The following is a 21,053-nucleotide window of genomic DNA, read 5'->3' as shown; positions in this document are numbered from 1 at the left end:
TGATTTCATATAACGGCGAAACTGTGGTATCGTAGGGGTACCAAGCCAGAAACGGGAGTCGATTTTCTTTAACCGACCCATCCAAAATGGGAAACGTCGCCCAGAAGAAAACCGCCCCACTGCTCATACTCCACAAAAACGTGACTGTCTTTTTCCAAAAATTCAAACTGGGTTGGATCAACTCAACTTGTGATACATTTCTGGGTTGAAAATGCTCTTGGTTAATATCCACCATCAATTGTTTCAGCAGTTGCATGTTCTGAATCATGTAATACGTTTTCATGATAGTTAGCAATTCTGGTAATGTCACAAAAATTGTGCCAGCTATTGCTTCTAGGTCCGGAAAAATGAAATATATGTTTACTGCTGAAAAAAAATTGTGACCACATGTGAGGGCAACTATAGACACGAAAGAGTACGCTGAGTAGAAATCGAACTTGTAGGTGTCACCAGGAGGCCACAAAACCAAAATTTTCAACATGAAAATGGTTCGTTTGATTGTATTTGTCCAGTCGAATTTTTTCATCTTCGAATTTGTCGGAGTTATCCTACATTCGAGAACTAATACCGAGCGTAGTGTTAAGTTTTCCATCTTTTATAATTTTATGGTGGCTACTAATGAAATGCGTCGGTTCGATTGTGCGCCAAAAAGTCGCAATTATTTATTAATGAGTGGAAGAATTGCTAATTGAATGTCAATATTCATCTGTCTTGATTGCAAGGAATAAACGCGAGAGGCGTGGAAAAAGATCATGCAATATTTCGATCTGTAAAATTTTAAAATTGAAACAACGTTCTGCTCGCAAAATAATTAGACTTTACACACAATAAAATTGTTTATAAAATTAACTGCAGGCGAAGTCTTCATTTATCCACTTCGTAAACCTTCTTTTATAAGGATTTCGATTAGTATTAATGTCCGAACAAGTGTAGGGATTTCTTGTTTTATTATTCAGGAGCCAGGAGTTCTTCACAACGTGTAATTAACCGAGAACCGTTTAGTTTCGCCATTTCTCTAATAAATAATCAAATTTAATATTCTCCCATGGCAGTTAAATAGGTCATTTCGTCGTTATTCGTTTCAGGCAATTTAATTTTTTGGTTCATTTGTAATATAAAAATAATAAAAGTCTGAACTACTTTAATCTACTTTAATTAACATATGAATAATTGCAACTAAAAATAGTTGTGATAGAATTTTTTTACATTCTGTTTTATCTTTATTTCTGAAAAGTAGCTTGGTTTAATAACGCAAAATACGACCATGACGTACGCAGAACCTAAAAAATAAAAAATCAGCGTTACTTTGTAAAAATAGCTCCTTTAAAACGACTTTAATAAAAGTTTCCAGCGATAAATAAAACAGATTTAGTGCCGATATTTTGATTGGTCTTTCACACCTCATTAAGAAGAACATCATGTCTTTTTTAATTTTTTTCGGCGCTGTTACCCAGTTAGAATGAAAAATTGCGGTCGGAATTGCGCTGCTCTGAAATGACTTTTATGTATTTTGCAAATCAGCTACAATAATAAACACACACTTTTACTTCAACTTCATTACCAAACCAACAGTAGATGAAAATATCCACAACCACAGCAATTCCGTAGTTCACTAGCGAGAAAAATTCACTACTGAGAGGTGTTGTCTATAAAAAAGCTGCGAAAGTCTAAAAACAGAAAATGAACCAAAAACTTACAATCGTCAGCTGGAACATGATTAATCCAATAGAGGCCGCACTAATAAAAAACTGAGCAAACACAATCCAGTTAAAAAAATTATTACAACTGCTGGCGAACTTTAAAATCTCTTTGTGGTGCTTAATGCAACTTAGCACTTCTCTTTCACAATAATTGAAGTTATCTTCCATGAAAATTTGTTTTAAATTGTCGCACAGAATGTCGCACTGAGCTCCTATAAAGACACTCAGAGCTGCTATTAACGTATCAACAGTGAGAGCTGTCGAAGCAATGAAAGCCACACTCATAATCTGATAAACATAGGTGATTTCGTAAAACGGTGAAACTGTGGTGTCGTAGGGGTACCAAGCTAGAAACGGCAGTCGATTTTCTTGAACCGAGCCATCTAGAATGGGATACGTAGCCCAGAAGAAAACAGCCCCCGTGCTCATGCTCCAAAGTACTGTGCTTGTTTTTTTCCAGAAATTTAGACTGGGTTCCACCATCTCGATTTGTGACAGATTTCTGGGCTGAAAATGCTCTTCGTTAATATCCACCATCAGTTGCTTAAGCAGCTGCATGTCTTGGATGACGTAGTACGTTTTTAATAGAGTTAAAATTTCTAGCAGTGTTACAAAAATCGTCGCCACTATTGCTTCTAGGTCTGGAAAGACGAAATATATGTTTATTACTTGAAAAAAGTTGTGGCCACATGTGAAAGCGACTATGGACAAGAAAGAGTATGCGGAGTAGAACTCAAGTTTGTAGGTGTCAGCAGGTGGCCATAAACCCAAAATTTTCAGCATGAAAGTGTTTCGTTTAATGGTGTTTTTCCAGTCAAAACGTTTCATCTTATTTATATTAAGTAGCACAAAGACACATTCAAGAACTAATGATCATGCTGATGAGTTTTTCGTCTTTTATAACTCTTTGGTTATGGTAAAAACTGACCAATGAAACTCGTCGGCTCGATTATGCGCCAAAAGGTCAGAGTTATTTATTAATGAATGAAAATTGCTACTAGCGAATCTGGGTAATGAAATGTTAATTAAATGGACTTTAGATATCTCGTGACCAAGGAATAAATGCGATATGAAATTTTAACACGTTTAAACTTTGAAGAGCGGAAAATTAAGTGTTGTAAAATGATTTAACGAATTCTAACTCTCTAGAAGGCATTGCTTGGCTTTGAAATATTTATTTCACTAATAATTATTGCGTCTTTTATTACAACTTCGATTGGTATTAGCGTCCGAGCAAATACAAGGATTTCTTGTTTATTATTCAGGAGACAAGAGTTCTGCACAACGTGTAATTAACACAGACCCGTTTAGTCTTGCTATTTACCTAATAAATAATTTCCTACAAAATCGATGTTAACTTTAAAAAAAAATTCAAAACAAGTAAAATTTTAACTATTATTAATAGGCTTCGGATTTTATGTCGTTAAAAACTGAATAAAAGGAGACATTTTTAGGTCCCAAAATTGATGAATTAGGTTATAAAAATCTTAGCTTAGGTGAAAAACCTGGAGGAAAAAATATTTGCTCAACGAAAAAGCACACATCAAAAATATATATATTTAAAAAAAACATTAAAAAAAACATTATAGAAACAAATATTTTGTGTAACAAACAAAAAAATTTTAAATAAACAAACGATCTATAATTACGTCCACTAATTCTAAGGGCCGGTTGCATAAACGCAAATCAAATGTAATCTCTGATTAACTCCATAGTAACGATTGTTATTATTAGAGAGCGGATTTCTAGGTTTAATGCTTTTCGTGAAAAATGTAAGCACTTCAAAACTTTTGTATATCTGTAACTATGATACAATTTGGAGTCATTTGACACATTTTTTTTATGCTTCTTTGCTTTTTTTTCACTTCTATGCATATTAAAACTTATATGCTTATGTAATGCTTTTTTCGACGAATACGAGTTTTAATGCATATTTTGTTCAAACGCCGGCCTTGTCGGGATGACAAATACTTGTTAGTTAGCCGTATCGTATCGTATGCATTTTACCTGGACTTGACCATTGAAGTACACTTACTCAAGACCCTTTCTGTGAATAGCTTCCGGTCGTTCGGGTAATAAAATTTTATTATAGGATTGGAAAAATACTCCATAGATTTTATGACTTTAAATCCTTACTTCCGTTGATAATGAACTAAAGCTTTTAACCAGATGTTCTTTTTCGGCATTTTGCGGCAAGACCGTTAAAGATTTTCTAGAAAAAAGGATTCTTGTTCCCAACTACCTACCTTAAAATTTTTCTAATGGAAACTTTTAACTAAATGAACCGTTTATTTCACAACCATCAGTCTATCGCATCTGTCGTAGTACAGTGTTATACGTGGTTCTCCCTTGTTACATGTTGAGTTCTTTTTGGTACTATTACTAATATTTTAAAAGAATGCCGAAAGTAAAATCGACGCCGGATGAGTGGATAAGGGATTTTCCAGAATTAAAATTAGAAAACAACAAAATATTCTGCAGAGCTTGTGTGAAAATCGTAACCCCACTAATTTTTTTTATCTATTTTCCTTTGTTAATCCTGTATATGTACGTTGTTTTAGATTCAAAGTGATAAAAAATATAACGTGACGCAACATGTCAGAACGACTCTTCATGTAGAAAAGAAGAAAATGTTTGAAGTTTCTAAAATTAAACAGCAGACCATACATGCATCTGTTGCATCTACTTCCACAAAAAATGAGCAGTTTCAGTTTAATTTAGATTTATGTAAAATGATGATCCAGTCCAATATACCTTTAAAAAAATTGGAGAAAGGCCCTCTTGAAGAATTCCTTGAAAAACACTGCAATCGACATATTCCGGTTGAAAGTACTCTCCGAAAAAATTATGTAGGCCCAGTGTTTCAGCAAGTTTACAACGAAATTAAACATCGCATTGGAGATAATTATTTATGGTTCGCTGTCGATGAAACAACCGATAGTTGTGGAAGATGCGTGGCAAGTTTAATTGTTGGAATCTTAAATGAAAATTTCCCGCTCTCTAGTTATTATCATAGTTACAATTGTTCTTAATCAGAGATTAAATTTGATTTGCGTTTATGCAAAATTAAAGCAAGTCGCATTTAACAAAAAACAAAATATGAATTCAGGTATTTAAAATGAGTTACAAAAGCAAACTATATATTTCTCTAAATTTTCGATTGTAAATTTACACCTTTGATCGCTTAAAACACTTTTAAGTTTTGAAAACGTGCGTTCCACGTCACAAGAAGTGATGGGTGCAAAATTAAATATTGAGCAATTTACGTTTTCATTTATGTATGTATTGTTGGTAGCACTTCCATCACCGCAAATTACGTTATTTAGTGAACATATAAAATCGTATCCTGCATTCTTTTTTAACAGAGAACATAATTTTTGGAACGCCATTTCCCCCACCTTTCCTGGTGTGTTTTTTAAAGATATGTACACTTTTTCCTCAATTTCCAGACTTTGGATTAATTTCAAACTTATACTTTGTTTCTAATTGTTCTATTGCAGCAGCAGTAATTTTAGAGTGAGTTTTAATGTACAAAAGTTCATTTTTAACGTTTGCTTTATTCAGGAATTGTTGAACTTTTTTAATGCTTTGTGCATCTGTGGCTTCAAATGACATTACAACCTAAAAATATCCAATATAAGAATGATAGTAAAATATCATTATATATTTACTGGCTTGTTTCACAACATCTCGTTTGGAATATTGGAACCAGGATTATCTGATCACAGTGGTCAATATATTTGTTTTCACGCAGTCAGTAATATCGTCCGTAACAATTATTATTTTAGCAGACCAGTAAATGATATGGGTCTAAACAAATTACGTGATCATCTCATGTCCGTGGATTGGATATCTATCCAAACCAATTGTGATGTTAACATTTTTGCTACATACCTAGTTACAACATATCAGCGATTGATCAAACTCTGTTTTCCGCTAAAAAAACGTATTACATCCAGCAAATGTACCATCAGCTGGTTTAACGACGACTTGCGACGTATGAGGGATTCAATTGCTGCGATCAAAATAATTTCTGACTGTACCCAAGACCTTAGTGATAAAAAAGCGTACCAACAAGCAAGATCCGTTTATAAAAAATCCATAATAAATGCTAAACAAAATGCGTACAGCTCGTACATTGCTCAGTCTGATAATATTCCCAAAGACAGCTGGCGATTTATCAACTGCTTACGAAATAAAAATAAAAATAACTCCAATCAGAAAAACACAAAATTTGACGCTAATGAATTTAGCAGTTATTTTTCCAATATAGCTGATGAAATTCTAAAAGGGATCGACAAAACTGACGTACGTACACCGGATATTTTGTTGAATACCATGCCTAAAATTTGCAACAATTTTTTCTTAGAACCTACATGTGATAACGAAATTTCAAATATTATCAACAACCTAAAGAACTCCAACTGCACCGATGTATACGGTATCAATTCCAAAATTCTAAAAGAGACCGTGAGTTTAATATTAACGCCTCTGACTAACTTTTTTAACGAATGTCTTGGAAGTGGGGTGTTTCCTGACAGCTTGAAATTTAGCAAAATTATACCTATCCAGAAAAAGGGCGATGCGGCTCTGCTTGACAATTATAGACCCATTAGCATTATCCCAATCTCTGGCAAAGTTTTAGAAATACTAATTAAATCACGACTGACCAAATATTTTGAGAAATTTCGCATAATCAACGAAGCACAATTTGGCTTCAGATCAGGTAAAGCAACAACGCAGGCCTTATTACGAGTTATGGAACTTGTAGTCGACGGTTTAGAGAATAGTGAAATTAATATGGTCACACTTTGCGATCTAAGCAAAGCCTTTGACTGTGTCAGTCATACCACGCTAATGACAAAACTGGAATTCTATGGTGTTAGAGGCATTCCACACAAGCTCTTTTCTTCGTATTTATCTAATAGAAAGCAATGTTCGGCAGTGAATAACATGCAATCCGCGTTTTCAACAGTAAAACATGGTGTTCCGCAAGGGTCCGTTTTAGGGCCCCTGCTTTTTATTATTTATACAAACGATTTCTATAATTTTATAAACAAGAAAGCGAATTGCGTGCTATACGCCGATGATACCTCACTAATCACGTCAGATCGTTGTATTAACAGTTTACTAAACAAAGCCGAAACAGCGCAAAAATATGCAGACATCTGGTTTGCCTCTAACTCTCTTAAACTTAACAAAAATAAAACACAAAAAATTTTAATTTCATCCAATAGCAACCTCGTAGGGAACTCTGACACAGTAAAATTACTAGGTTTATCAATTGATACAAACCTGTCCTGGTGTGACCATATCAAATGTCTGGCCAGTAAACTTTCCTCCACTATATTTCTTTTAAGAAAAATGAAAGAAATCGTTAATTTTGAAGCACTTAAGTCTATCTATTATGCGCTTTTCCATTCAAATATCTCTTATGCTATTGTTTTATGGGGAAACTCGCCATTATCTATTACTATATTCCGCTTACAAAAGAGGGCCCTTCGTGTGATCCTGGGTTTGGGTTGTCGCGAGCACTGTCGTCTTTTTTTTATTGAGAACAATATATTGACCCTTCCATGCATTTTTATATACTTCACGGTAATAGAAATTCACTCAAATCGTAGTGATATGATTCATCAGTATCATATTCATAAATATAATACCCGAACAGCTGATTTGGTAAGAACAAGACGTTTTAGATTGACGAAGACAAAAAATTTGTCCATTAACATATCCTTATACAATCACCTACCCCAGCGCTACAGAACTTTATGTGGCTCTGCTTTCAAAACAAAGGTAAAGACACTTCTCCTGCGTCATGCCTTTTATAGTACAAATGAATTCCTAGAGTATAAGTTTTAATATGTACATTGTGAGTAGTTTACATCAGTCCAGGGACTGTTGTTTTTCTAGTGTTGAATCTATATCTATATCTATATCTATATCTATATCTATATCTATATCTATATCAAAGTGTTCTGCATAAAACAATGCTGCTTGAATCCAAGTGCCCCACCTGGTTAATACAGGTTCAGGTTGGAGAGGTGTATTTGGTAAACTGTTTTTATAAAACTCTACTCTTATTGGTTCTTTTAAAAAGATTTTCTTAACATTGCTAATTATCCCATTGACATCTGGATAATTCAGTCTAATTGTTTCAGACACTAAATGTAACCCATGTGCCATACAGATTTTCATAAAACACCTTCAAATTAGTCCCAGTTTTGATATGTATGAAGCACTATCTGATACAAACCATTTAACTTTTTTGTGTTCAGTTCCTTTTGGCCACAATAAAGCTACAAATTAACAATTAAATAAATTATAATAATTGCAATGCTTAAAATTATCAATAGCACACCCAATGATTCGTTTATAAACCTCGAGATTGTGTTGCAATTAGTTTTATCAAACTGCTTTAAAGATAGTAGAAATGGGCGGCCAGCTTCTTCAGAAGGTAATTTTCCAATTACCAAATGGGCTATGTTTTCTAATCTGTCCGTCGTCTCATCGACGCTAATCCATATATTATTATTGCCAATAGAATTTCTAATTTGTTTAATTACCTGTAAATTATAAAATTTATGTTAAAATGTTTTTAAATAAAAATTCTAGTGCTCACCATATCGTAATCTTTTGGTAAATAATTTTTTCTCGAGTGCCTTCTGAGGGTAAATGCCTTCCTGTATATTTATGCATAAAATTTTTAAACTCAGGACAACTAACTTTATTCCATGGAATATTTGCTGCGGTAAATGCCCTACATAAATCGGTGCAAAATTGCGTAAAATCATTGTCGGAATTAATGTTTAATAAAGTCTGTTTACTGGATTTATTCTCGTTCTTTTTATGTGCATCGCCACTGCAGTGTTGTTCAAAGTGTGATTTTTTTTCGCACTTAAACTAGGAAACAAAAATGTGAACATAATTCAAGCTTCAGTATTTTAAATGTTTTCTTACAACTTTTCCACACCCTTTGCAGAATAACTCATTGTCTTTGGTTGAAGAAGAAAATTGAAAATTAGTGTCATGGATGATTTTACCTTAGGGATTTTGAAGATTCTTTACTGTATGCACAAAAATCAAAACCGGCCCCAGCACACTCACTAACACGCAAAAACACTCAGTACCACTAACAATAAACTTCTAAAATAAAATGCTTTTTCAGAGATTCACCTCCTTCCGGCTATAGTCTAAATGAAATGCAGGCCCTCGTTCTCAGTTGGCGACGACAACCCGTACCTTTAAAATCAAGGGCGTTGTTTACAACCCATTTTTAAACAATCTGCCAGCCAAAACAATGAATTCACGAAAAATCTTTATAAAATGCAAATCAAGAATGTTTATAATATGTCTAACTAAATTTAAATTAGTTGTTGCTTAATGTAACTGAAGGTAAAATTGTTGGATGCGCCGGGACAAATTGTATTTTATTTTTTGTAATGAAAACATCTTGTCTTTTGTGAAATGGCTTTAACTACAATATTATAGATTTTTTAAACTGTTTCTATTAGAGTCGCTTACTTTTTGTCTTCACACAAATTTATTGATAAAAATATTAATTCCTTAAAAATAATCCATTTGAATAATCCTAGTCACCACGAATTTGTCTTCATCTATTGAAATAATCCGAAACGTAAGACGAAAATGCGTTTGTACTTACCGATATTGAGAAAAAAAGTAAAATTCCATATTTGTCACAGTTAAATTATATTTTTTTCGTTCATTCGTTCAAACTAGGACAAATGAATAACCAAAGTGTATTTTCCGATCACTGAAATAATAATCACCTCATTTTTAATAACACAGCACTGAAAAATATTGTTTCAAAGAAATAACCACTTTTCAAATTATAAATTAATAAGAGCGTCATTATCTTTAATTTTGATAAACCCTCTAATTAGTATCCTTTATTCATTAAGGTAACTCCTCGACATCCACTTTTTTCAATCGTGGCTTAAGACAATTATTTTCGTGAGAAAATACCACATGGAGTGCTACAATTCTGTTTTCTTAAACATTCATTATCACTCTTTCGTTTTTAATGAGCTGCAGCCAAACTGCTTATTATATTTTTATTTCATTTCATTGCTGCCTTAAAAAAAATGGAAACAATGTTTGAAAGAAAAGTCTTATATTACTGCGTACTAGTTTATTTTTTAACTTGTTAAATTTACAGCGAGATGAGTTTATTCTAATTTTCTTACTTGTCATAGCGACTCACCAAAGCAAAGTAGGAATAAGCCGTTTTTAAAATCTAAAAATCGCCCAATTAACCCTTGTAAGTTCACCATAAACACTCACCCTTAGAAAATTCTCCAGAGTCAGGTCAAACAAGTTTAATGCTGAAATTTTCAGGAATTTCTGCGTCCTTAACATGAAGAAAATTAGGTCGCGTTTAGCTTCAGATGATGCTTCTGTCCAATGACTTTCGAAGGCCACAACAAACACGTTGCCACTCTAAACGAAAAAATTATAGTTTGTGAAATTTGGTTGTTTTACAAACCTTGATTTGGAGCTCGTTGCCAAACCAACAATAAATAAAAATTTCTATGATCACTCCATTCGCGTAGAAGAGGAACGAAAAAAAGTCGCTGCTGAGAGGCGGCACCTGATTTAGGTGAAATTTTTACAAAAAATTACAAATCGAGGCAAAAACTTACTCCAACCACAAGAAACATGGTTATCCCTAAAGAAGCCGCACTTGTGAAAAATTGCACCAGAATAATCGAGTCAAAAGTTGTATTGTATGATTTAACGAAACTGAAATTGTGTTTTTTAGACTTTTTGAGCCACAAAATGTGTCTTACGTACTTCACAATTGCTCGGTGATGCTTCACACAAACCACCAAACCCTCCCTGAACACCTCGGGCTGCAAATTTTTCAAATTATCACACAAAATATCAAACTGAGCAGCCGCATATAAACTAAAAACAGCTATAAACGTATCCATATTAATATTAATATACGCTGCAAAAGAAAGACTTGAAAGCTGGTGAACACAAGTAATTTCATACAAAGGAGAACCCGTAGTGTTGTAAGGATACCAAGAAATGAACGGCAATCTGCGTCTCCTGAACGAATCCACGGTCCAGAAAATTACAGAACAAGCGATACTCCCACTGATGAGGTTGTACGCCAATTTCCACGTCTTAACACTAGGGGCTATATTTTCAATTTGTTCGTTGCTGAGGACTTGAAACATTTCGTCATCCAGAGTTGTCAACAGTTTTCTCAGAGTTTGGATGTTGCTAGCTATGGAGAACATCTTCATCAACATCAGCCAGCAGGAAATAACCATGAAGGCCGTTCCTGCCACTACTTGCATGTCGGTTAAATTGGTCAAAAGCTTGAAGGTTTGAGAGGCGGTTTGGATGAAGCCGAAAATGAATATGATGGTGATGCTGCGCAGAAAGTAAAAGTTGGGTTTGTAGCCGTCGGCACTGGGCCATAGACCGGCTGCTCTAAAGGCAAAAATGTTAAGTTTGATGATTGATAGCCAGTCATACTCGACCCTGTCGGTCATGGTTGTCTGCAAAAGTGGTCGACAATTTTGAACTAGAGTGAAGGTTTTGAAATTTTGTCGCTTTTATAGGTTTTGAGTGGTGGGGTTTTCAACCAATGAGGTGGATGGGTTTGATTGTGCGTCCAAAAATCAGGATTAATTATTGATAATGGAGGTTTATTATTATTTAATAACCTTAACTAAACCAGAAGAGCTATTTTAAGGTGGCCTAAATGTTGTGGTCCATTAAATTTTGAAAAATGTGAACTTGCATTGGTAAGTTGTAGATATTAATAAGTAATATAGAGAATATACTTGTGTTATCAAAATTTGTCGTGAGTGATAGTTTTATTCATTGTATTCAGTAAGCTTATGCACAATATTTTGCGACACATATTAAAATATGTAAAGTTGTTGTAACAATTTTTAAATTATTAACAACCCATTCCTATGTTTAACATAAAATTTTAATAAATAATGTACAAGTATATTTAAATATGTATTCTCTGAAGCTCCTAGCTAGAGAAAAAAAAAATTTTTTCTATAAAGAATAATCAATAATTATTTATTCCTGTCTAAAAATAGTGGGCTTTCAATTGCTTATGCCTGTGTTCCAAACATTTTTCAGACCTATTGATTTTTTAACTTGAGGCGATTTACCTAATTTACTTATTTACAGAATGGTTGTTTCTAACACATAATACAAATAACTGATATTATTTATTTCTATTACAATGAGATCGAAATGGAGGGGCGGGGCTTCTTTTTTGGTTTTCTTCTTTAATTAATACATTTAATTTTCCTTGTATAACACGATTACTTAAGAACATATTTCACATGGTAATTTCTCGTAGAAAAATAAGGATTTAATAATTAAGACCCGCCCCTCGGATTGCGACGAATAAAACAAATCATTACAATTGAGATAGGGTGGGTGGGCGGGGCTTATATTTTGTCTTTTTTTGCTTAATATACATAGCCATCTTTTCACAACAAGAAACTTAAAACATGGTTAAAATGGTACACTTTTGCAAGGAAATATGGATTTTGCAATTATGGGGCGGAGCCTAATTTTTCGATATTTCCTTATACAAATTTTCCATTTTAAACATACTTTATGTTTCATGTTGCGAAAAGATGTCTACACATATTAAAACAAAAAGGCAAAATGTAGGCCGCCCACCCGCCCTACCTCAATTGTGATGATTTTTTTTCCCCGGGAACCAAGGGAGCAGGGCTTTACTGCAAAATACTTAAGTACTTTACAAGAAATTAATAACATGTTTTTGAGTATCGTGTTGTTCAAAGAATACTATGTACATTAAGAAAAAAAAAAAAAAAACAAAATATAAACCCCACCCATCCGCCCTTTCTCAATTGTGATATTTTTTTTATTATTAGAAATACATTTAAAATAGTAAATTTTAAATTTTTAACCAACACGATACTCAAAAACATGTTTTTAATTTCTCGTAAAGAAATAAGGATTTGGAGTTAAGCTCCACCCCTTTGCCTCACGACGAATAAAAAAATCATCACAATTGAGATAGGGCGGGTGGGCGGGGCTACATTTTGCCTTTGTTTTTTGAATAAGTGTAGATTTATTTCCGCAACAAGAAACTTAAAAAATGTCTAAAATGGGAATCAACTTAAATCCTCTATTTTTCTTCTATAACCCTTTTAAATACGGCGAAAGTTGAACGTCAAAGTTACTATCAACATCAACAGCAAGTTTATAAATCCCACTTTATCGGGAGAATTTGAGCAACTTTCAAATTTGGAGAAAAAATAGTGGAGACGTCAAAATAAAATTTAAGTACTCCCTTATTTGAGGACCTACAGGAAAAATAAATGCAGATTTGCGATCCGGACAAAATTTTGGTTTGGGAAAATCGGAGCAACTTTCAAATTTGATGAAAAATTGGTGGAGGCGCCCCAATAAAATTTACTTAATATCTTATTTGAAGACCTACAGGAAAAATAAAGGCAGATTCGAGATTTTTATCAAATTTCGGTTCGGAGATTACTTTTTCTGTGAAAATTTGAGCAACTTTCAAATTCGATGAAAAACGGTGGAGGCACCAAAATAAAATATAATTTTCCCTTATTTGAGGACCTACAGGAAAAATAAAGGCATATTAGTGATCTCGAAAAAATTTCGGTTTGGATAATAATTTTTCCGGGAAAATTTAAGCAACTTTCAAATGTGGTGAAAAAATGAGGGAGGCACCGCAATAAAATTTAATTTCTCTTTCTTGAGAACCTACAGGAAAAAGAAGCGCAAATTCGTGATTTCGATAAAATTTCGGTTCGGGCAAATATGTGCAATTTTCAAATTTAGTAAAAAAATGCTGGAGATGCCAGAATGAATGTTAATTTCTCCCTTATTTGACCCCCCAAAGGAAAAATAAGGGAAAATTCGTGATCCCGAGAAAATTTCGGTTTGCATAGAACCTTTTCCGGGAGAATTTTAGCAACTTTCAAAATTAATAAAAAAAATTGGTGGAGGCGCTACAATAAAATTTAATTTCCACCGCGTTTGAGGACCAGCAGGAAAAACAAAGACAGATTCGAGATCTCCATGAATTTCAGTTCGTATAGTATTTTTTCTGTGAAAATTTTTGCAATTTTCAAATTTGATGAAAAAATGGTGGAGGCGTCAAAATAAAATTTATTTTCACACCTTATTTGAAAACCTACAGGAAAAATGAATACAGATTCTTGTTCTCGAGAAAACTTCGGTTCGGATAAATACCTTTCCAGGGGAATTTGAGCAACTTCCGAATTTGTTTAAAAAATGGTGGAGGCGCAGCAATAAAATTTAATTTCTCCCTTATTTGAGTACCCATAGGAAAAATAAAGGCAGATACGTGTTCTCGACAAAATTTTAGATCGGATAACATTTTTCCGGTAGAATTAGGGCAACTTTCAATTTCGGTAAGAAAATGATGGAGGCGGCAAAATAAAATTTAATTTCTCTTTTATTTGAAGACCTACAGTAAAAATAAAGGCAGATCTGTGATCTCGATAAAATTTCGGTTCGGCTAGAACCTTCTTTGGGGAAATATGTACAACTTTCAAATTTAGTAAAAAAATGTTGGAGATGCCAGAGAGAAAGTTAATTTCTCCCTTATTTGACCACCCAAAAGAAAAATAAGGAAAAATTCCTGATCCCGGGAAAATTTCGGTTTGTATAGAACCCTTTCCGGGAGAATTTTAGCAACTTTCAAAATTAATAAAAAAAATTGGTGGAGGCGCCACAATAAAATTTAATTTCTACCTTATTTGAGGACTAGCTAGAAAAATAAAGACAGATTCGAGATCTCAATGAATTTCGGTTCGGATAGTATTTTTTCTGTGAAAATATATGCAAGTTTCAAATTTCATGAAAAAATGGCGGAGGCGCCAAAATAAAATTTAATTTTTACCTTATTTGAAAACATACAGGAAAAATGAAGGCAGATTCTTGTTCTCGAGAAACTTTCGGCTCGGGTAAATACCTTTCCAGGAGAATTTGAGCAACTTTCGAATTTGATTAAAAAATTTGTTGAGGCGCCGCAATAAAATTTAATTTCTCCCTTATTTGAGTACCCTTAGGAACAATAAAGGCAGATACGTGTTCTCGACAAAATTTTAGATCGGATAACATATTTTCCGGTAGAAATAGAGTAACTTTCAATTTTGGCGAAAAAATTATGGAGGCGCCAAAATAAAATTTAATTTCTCTTTTACTTGAAGACCTACGGGAAAAATAAAGGCAGATTTGTGATCCCGATAAAATTTCGGTTCGGCTAGTACATTTTTTGGGAAAATATGTGCAACTTTCAAATTTAGTAAAAAAATGTTGGAGATGCCAGAATGAAAGTTAATTTCTCCCCTATTTGACCACCCAAAGGAAACATAAGGCAAAATTCGTGATCCCGATAAAATTTCGGTTTGCATAGAACCTTTTCCTTGAGAATTTTAGCATCTTTCAAAATTAATAAAAAAAATTGGTGGAAGCACCACAGTAAAATTTAATTTCTACCTTATTTGAGGACCAGCAGGAAAAATTAAGACAGATTCTTGTTCTCGAGAAAATTTCGGTTCGGATAAATACTTTTCCAGGAGAATTTGAGAAACTTTCGAATTTGTTTAAAAATGGTGGAAGCGCCGCAATAAAATTTAATTTCTTCCTTATTTGAGCACCCATAGGAACAATAAAAGCAGATACGTGTTCTCGACAAAATTTTAGATCGGATAACATCTTTTCCAGTAAAATTAGGGCAACTTTCAATTTTGGTGAAAAAATGATTGAGGCGCCAAAACGAAATTTAATTTTTCTTTTAAGTACTTGAAGACCTACGGGAAAAATAAAGGCAGATTTGTGGTCCCGATAAAATTTCGGTTCGGCTAGAAACTTTTTGGGGAAAATATGTGCAACCTTAAAATTCAGTGAAAAAGTGGTGGAGGTGCCACAATAAGATTTAATTTATCCCTTATTTGGCCACTTAAAGGAAAAATAAGAGCAAATTCGTAATCTCGAAAAAATTTCAGTTTGGATAGAATCTTATCCGGGACAATTTTAGCAACTTCCAAATTTATTAAAAAAATGGTGGAGGCGCCAAAATAAAATTTTATTTCTCCCTTATTTGAGGACCTAAAGGAAAAATAAGGGCAGTTTCTGGTTCTCGAGAAAATTTCGGTTCGGATAAATACTTTTCCAGGAGAATTCGAGCAACTTTTGAATTTGTTTAAAAAATGTTGGAGGCGGCGCAATAAAATTTAACTTCTACCTTATTTGAGTACACATAGGAACAATAAAGGCAGATATGTGTTCTGGACAAAATTTTAGATCGGATAACATCTTTTCCGGTAGAATTAGGGCAACTTTCAATTTTGGTGAAAAAATGATTAAGGCGCCAAAATAAAATTTAGTTTCTCTTTTATTTGAAGACATACGGGAAAAATAAAGGCAGATTTGTGATCCTGACACAATTTCGGTTCGGCTAGAACCTTTTCCGGGAAAATATGTGCAACCTTAAAATTTAGTGAAATAATGGTGGAGGCGCCAAAATAAAATTTTATTTCTCCTTATTTGAGGACTTACAGGAAAAATAAGGGCAGATTCTAGTTCTCGAGAAAATTTCGGTTCGGATAAATAACTTTTCCAGGAGAATTTGAGCAACTTTCAAATTTGTTTAAACAATGGTGGAGGCGCTGCAATAATATTTAATTTCTCCTTTAATTAAGGAAAATGAATGACTGACTCATGATTCCGACAAAATTTTGATTCGTCTAAAACCTTCGGGAAAATCTGAGGAACTTCCAAATTTAATGAAAAAATGGTGGAGGTACCACAATAAAATTTAATTTCTGCCTTATTTGAAGACACACACGAAAATTAAATACAGATTCGTGTTCCCGACAAAATTTCGGTTCGGATAGAATATCTGCCGGGAGAACTTGAACAAGTTTCAAATTTGGTAAAAAATGGTGGAGGCGCCACAATAATATTTAAATTCTCCCGTATTTGAAGAGCTACAAGAAAAATAAAAGCTGTTTCAAGATCTCTATAAAATTTCGGTTCCACTAGTGCTTTGTCTGTGAAAATTTGAGCAACTTTCAAATTTTATGGAAAAATGGTGGAGGCGCCACAATAAAAATTCATTTCTCCCTTGCTTGAGGATCTACGGAAAACATAAGACAGATTTTTGATCCCGAGAAAATTTAGGTTCTGTTTCAACATTTTCCGGAGAATTTGAGCAATTTCAAATTTTGAGAATCAATCATAAGAGGCGTTGGAATAAAATGTAATTTTTCTATTATATAGAGATCTATAGGAAAATTAAACGTAGATTCGTAATCCCGAGAAAATTTCGGTTGGGATAGCATTGTTAGTCGAAACGAATATCTCTCTAGAGGCTACATTGAATGAGTTTTTTTTTTATTTGAAAAATTAAAAATTCAATTCTACAAATTTCTCCTGTTTCATCTTTAATAATGCGATTTTATTTAACAAGTTCGTTACACTTGATTTGAAGATTTGAATCATTTTTTTATCCTGAGAATTAGAGATAAAAATGGTTGATGCCCTGGGGCAAATTTTCTAAATAAATTTTAAATAAAATGATCACATTTTATGCAACGTGAAAATCTATCTGATCGTTTGTAACATTATTGATTTCGGTGAAAAAAGTTTAATTTGGTTGCAAAATTAGTGATACAATATTAATATTGTAAACAGTATTATCATCAACTCACATAATTTTGGTTGAAACTCTGAAATTATATGTTATAAATCTCTACTCTCTCGAAAACACCTACAGTTTACCAAAAACAAAAACAATAAATTTTTTATAAATGATTTTCTTCATATTACGCGCAATATATAAGGGAAAAATAACCACAGTGTATTTAGCTTCCACTGAAATAATAATCATCTCATTCTTTAATCACCCACGAGAGATGAAATATTTTTTTAAACAAAATAACCAACCTTCCAATTATAAATTAATAAGAGCTTAATTTTCCTTAAACTTGGTGAACCCTCTAATTAGTATCTTTTATTCATTAAGGGACATCCTCTTAATACAATATTTTTCGTCCACTTGTGGCTTAAGATAATTATTTTCGTGAGAAAATGCCACATGGACTTCCACAGTTCTAATAAAATTGGACCAGGTTTGATTTCTTAAACATTAATTAACCCTGTTATAGGCAAAGCTTTATTTATTATTTAATAAGCTGCTAACCCATTTATTAGATTTTTATTGTAGTTAGTTAATGGGGGCTTTGAAAAAATTAAATATCAGTTCATTCATTAGTTTATTTTTAACATTTTAAAACAACAGTGAACATATTTTTGTTATAATTTTCCTACTTGTCGTAGCGACTCACCAAAGCAAAGTAAGTGTAGGCCGTTTTTATAATCTAAAAATCACTTAACTGAAAATTTGTAACTGTCAGAACAAACACTCACTCTTAAAAAATTCTCCAAAGTCAAGTCGAACAAATTTAACGCTGAAAGTTTCAGACACGTCTGACTCCTCACCATGAAGAAAAGTAAGTCGTGTTTTGCTGCCGAAGAAGCTTGTATCCAGTGAGATTCGAAGGCCACAACAAACACCTTACTGCTCTAAATAAGAAAAATAAAGGATGACACTTTGTTAGTTGTTTTAAATACCTTCATTAGGAGCTCGTTGCCAAACCAACAATAAATAAATATCTCCATTATTACTGCGTTTGCATAGAAAATAAACGAAAAATATTCATTAGTGAAAGGCGGTACCTGGTTTGGGTAGAAATTGTTAGAAAAATAATTACAAATCGACGAAAACTTACTCCAACTACAAGAAACATAGTTATTCCTAAAGACGCAGCACTTGTGAAAAATTGCACCAGAATAATCGAGTCAAAAGTTTGGTTGTACGATTTGACGAAACTGAAACTAACTTGTCAAAAAATGCTGCTATACGAGGGACGTTCGAGTTATATACTTCACAATTGCTCGATGATGTTTCACACAGGCTACTAAACCCTCTTTGAATGCTTCCGGCTGCAAATTTTTCACATTATCACACAAAATATCAAACTGAGTTGCAGCATATAGACTAAAAGCAGCTATAAAAGTATCCATATTTATATCAATGTACGCTCCAAACGAAATACTCGAAAGCTGGTGAAAACAAGTCAATTCAAACTGAGGCGACCCCGTAGTGTTGTAAGGATACCAAGACACGAACGGCAATGTGCGTTTTCTCAATGCGTCGACAGCCGAAAAAATCACCATAAAAACCATACTTCCGCTGAGAGCATTGTGCATGAATTTCCACGTCTTAACACTGGGAATTATATTATCAATTTGTTCTTTGGTGCGGACTTGAAACATATCGTCCTTTAGAGTCGCCAGGAGTTTTCTAAGCGTCTGGATGTTGCGAGCGATCGACGACAGCTTCATCAACATCAACCAGAAGGAAATTATCAAGAATGCGGTTCTTGCCACCACTTGCATGTCGGTTATGTTGGTCACAAGCTTGAAGGTTTGGCATGCAGTTTGGACGAAGCCAAAAACGAACAGGATGATGATGCTGCGCAGAAGGTAAAAGTCGAATTTGTATCCTTCGTCGCTGGGCCACAAACCCGCTAATCTGAAAGCAAAGATGTTTCGTTGGATGATTGATAACCAGTCGTATTCGACGGTGTTGGTCATGGTAAAAAGCTCTGAAAAAGCTTCAACAAGAGTGAGTGTTTTTTTTAAATTTTTGTATCTTTATAGGTTTCGTGTGGTGAGGTTTTGAACCAATGAAGTGGATGGGTTTGACTGTGCCCCAAGAATTATAATTAATTATTTATAAGGGGCGTATTATTACTTAATAATGTTGACTGAGTTGGAAGTGGTATTTTAAGGTGGCCTAAATATTGTAGTGCACTAAATAAAATAACGTTTTTAAGGTTTGGGAAAGGTGGACGTGTAGCATGTAACACGTGAGTCATGTAATAATTGTAGTGTAATATTAAGGTAAATATAATTTTTTTTTTTAATAGATTTTCGCAACAAACTTGTTAATTCTTAAAAAAAGAAAACACCATATTCATTTCTTTACTGTTATTTTCCAAATAAATTTCCAAATTTAAGCTAAAATCAGTTTAATTCCACCATTCGTCCTTTATTTTCTTAAAGAGTAGGTCATTTGCCAAGATCAGTTTTATTTTGGCAAATACTAGCCCCGCCCACCCGCCCTTTATTTTCTTGGAAGAGCAGATCATCTGCCAAAATCAGTCTTATCTCGGCAAGTATTAGCCCCACCCACCCGCCCTTATTTTTTTAGAGGATATGTCATTTGGCAAAATCAATCCAATTTTAGCTCGTGCTAGACCCGACCACTCGTCCTTTATTTTCTTGGAGAGTAGGTCATTTGCCAAGATCAGTTTTAATTTTGGCAAATACTAGCCCCACCTGTCTTTTATTTTCATTAGAGGATATGTCATTTGGCAAAATCAGTCTTATCATTTGGCGTTATGAAATTCAAAAGACTTTTATTATGTGATACAAGAAAACATCATTCTCTAATAAAAATAATCATTCTTCTGGATAAAGGACTATCGATAAATTTGGAAAATTTATTTTAGTTTTGAAGACTTAAACATATTTTTATGAGCCTTGAGCGTGAACTTAGTCTTAAAAAACATGTGTACATTTAATAGCTTTACAAATGCAGTTGTGACGTACCCCTAGAACACAATATCATATCAAAAATTGTCCGTGTTCCTAAAAATCGGCCTAGCTGTTTGTTTATTTTCTTGATTTCTTTTTAATGAACATTATTTTGGGGGTAGTAAATTGATTTAAGAGGAGTCGCTACGTTTGTCACTTATGGTGTTCTCAATACATCTTCAGAGTATAATGTCTCGATTATTACCATACTTATTGTTATGAAATTTTAAATGTAACCTGTCCATAACTTTCACTATATAATCTGAGGGGAGTTTTTTTAAACAGTTTATTATAATAAATATTTTAAATTTTGTTGTAATTTTTGCATCACATATTTCAAAAATCAAAATTTCAATTACTTATGGACATTTTGGAACGCGGTTACCACCCTTGATTTTAGCTAACAAAACTTTAGAAATTGTAAATAATTAATAATTAATAAAAAGAAGCGTTTAGCAGTTTCTACGACACAAGTTTTTTTTACTCTATCTTGTTTCTAGCAAAAAAGTTGACTACATATTTTGTAGCATTGTTGGAGTTTTGTAAGCTGAAAACAGTGTTGAAAATCGCGTTCCGAAATTTCCTTAAATAATTGGGATACTGTATTTACTGTAAGTATTTGTTATAAAAAATTTCGTTAACATTAAATAA

At 33.4% G+C, this 21,053-nt stretch overlaps 2 protein-coding genes across 2 annotated transcripts; both read right to left on the bottom strand.

Annotated features, from left to right (window-relative positions):
• Positions 1–7,586: 7,586 nt before the first annotated feature.
• Positions 7,587–11,227, bottom strand: LOC135139619 (odorant receptor 49b-like). The gene is made up of 6 exons (XM_064069920.1): positions 10,515–11,227; positions 10,364–10,463; positions 10,207–10,311; positions 10,005–10,160; positions 9,908–9,957; positions 7,587–7,716 (listed from the first exon to the last, which is right to left on the bottom strand). Exons 1-6 carry the CDS (start codon positions 11,225–11,227, stop codon positions 7,587–7,589), a joined length of 1,254 nt encoding a protein of 417 aa, XP_063925990.1.
• Positions 11,228–18,656: 7,429 nt separating this feature from the next.
• LOC135139618 (uncharacterized) lies at positions 18,657–19,397 on the bottom strand. The gene has a single exon (XM_064069919.1). It carries the CDS (start codon positions 19,395–19,397, stop codon positions 18,657–18,659), a length of 741 nt encoding a protein of 246 aa, XP_063925989.1.
• Between the last annotated feature and the right edge of the window lie 1,656 nt (positions 19,398–21,053).

Source organism: Zophobas morio, unplaced genomic scaffold (genome assembly GCF_036711695.1).
Source record: "Zophobas morio isolate AGI-343-1 ecotype UQ-CSIRO unplaced genomic scaffold, CSIRO_AGI_Zmor_V1 ptg000031l, whole genome shotgun sequence".
Taxonomy (NCBI): Eukaryota; Metazoa; Arthropoda; class Insecta; order Coleoptera; family Tenebrionidae; genus Zophobas; species Zophobas morio.
Note: the sequence above shows the minus strand (reverse complement) of the source record. Positions and strands in the feature narration are given on the sequence as shown.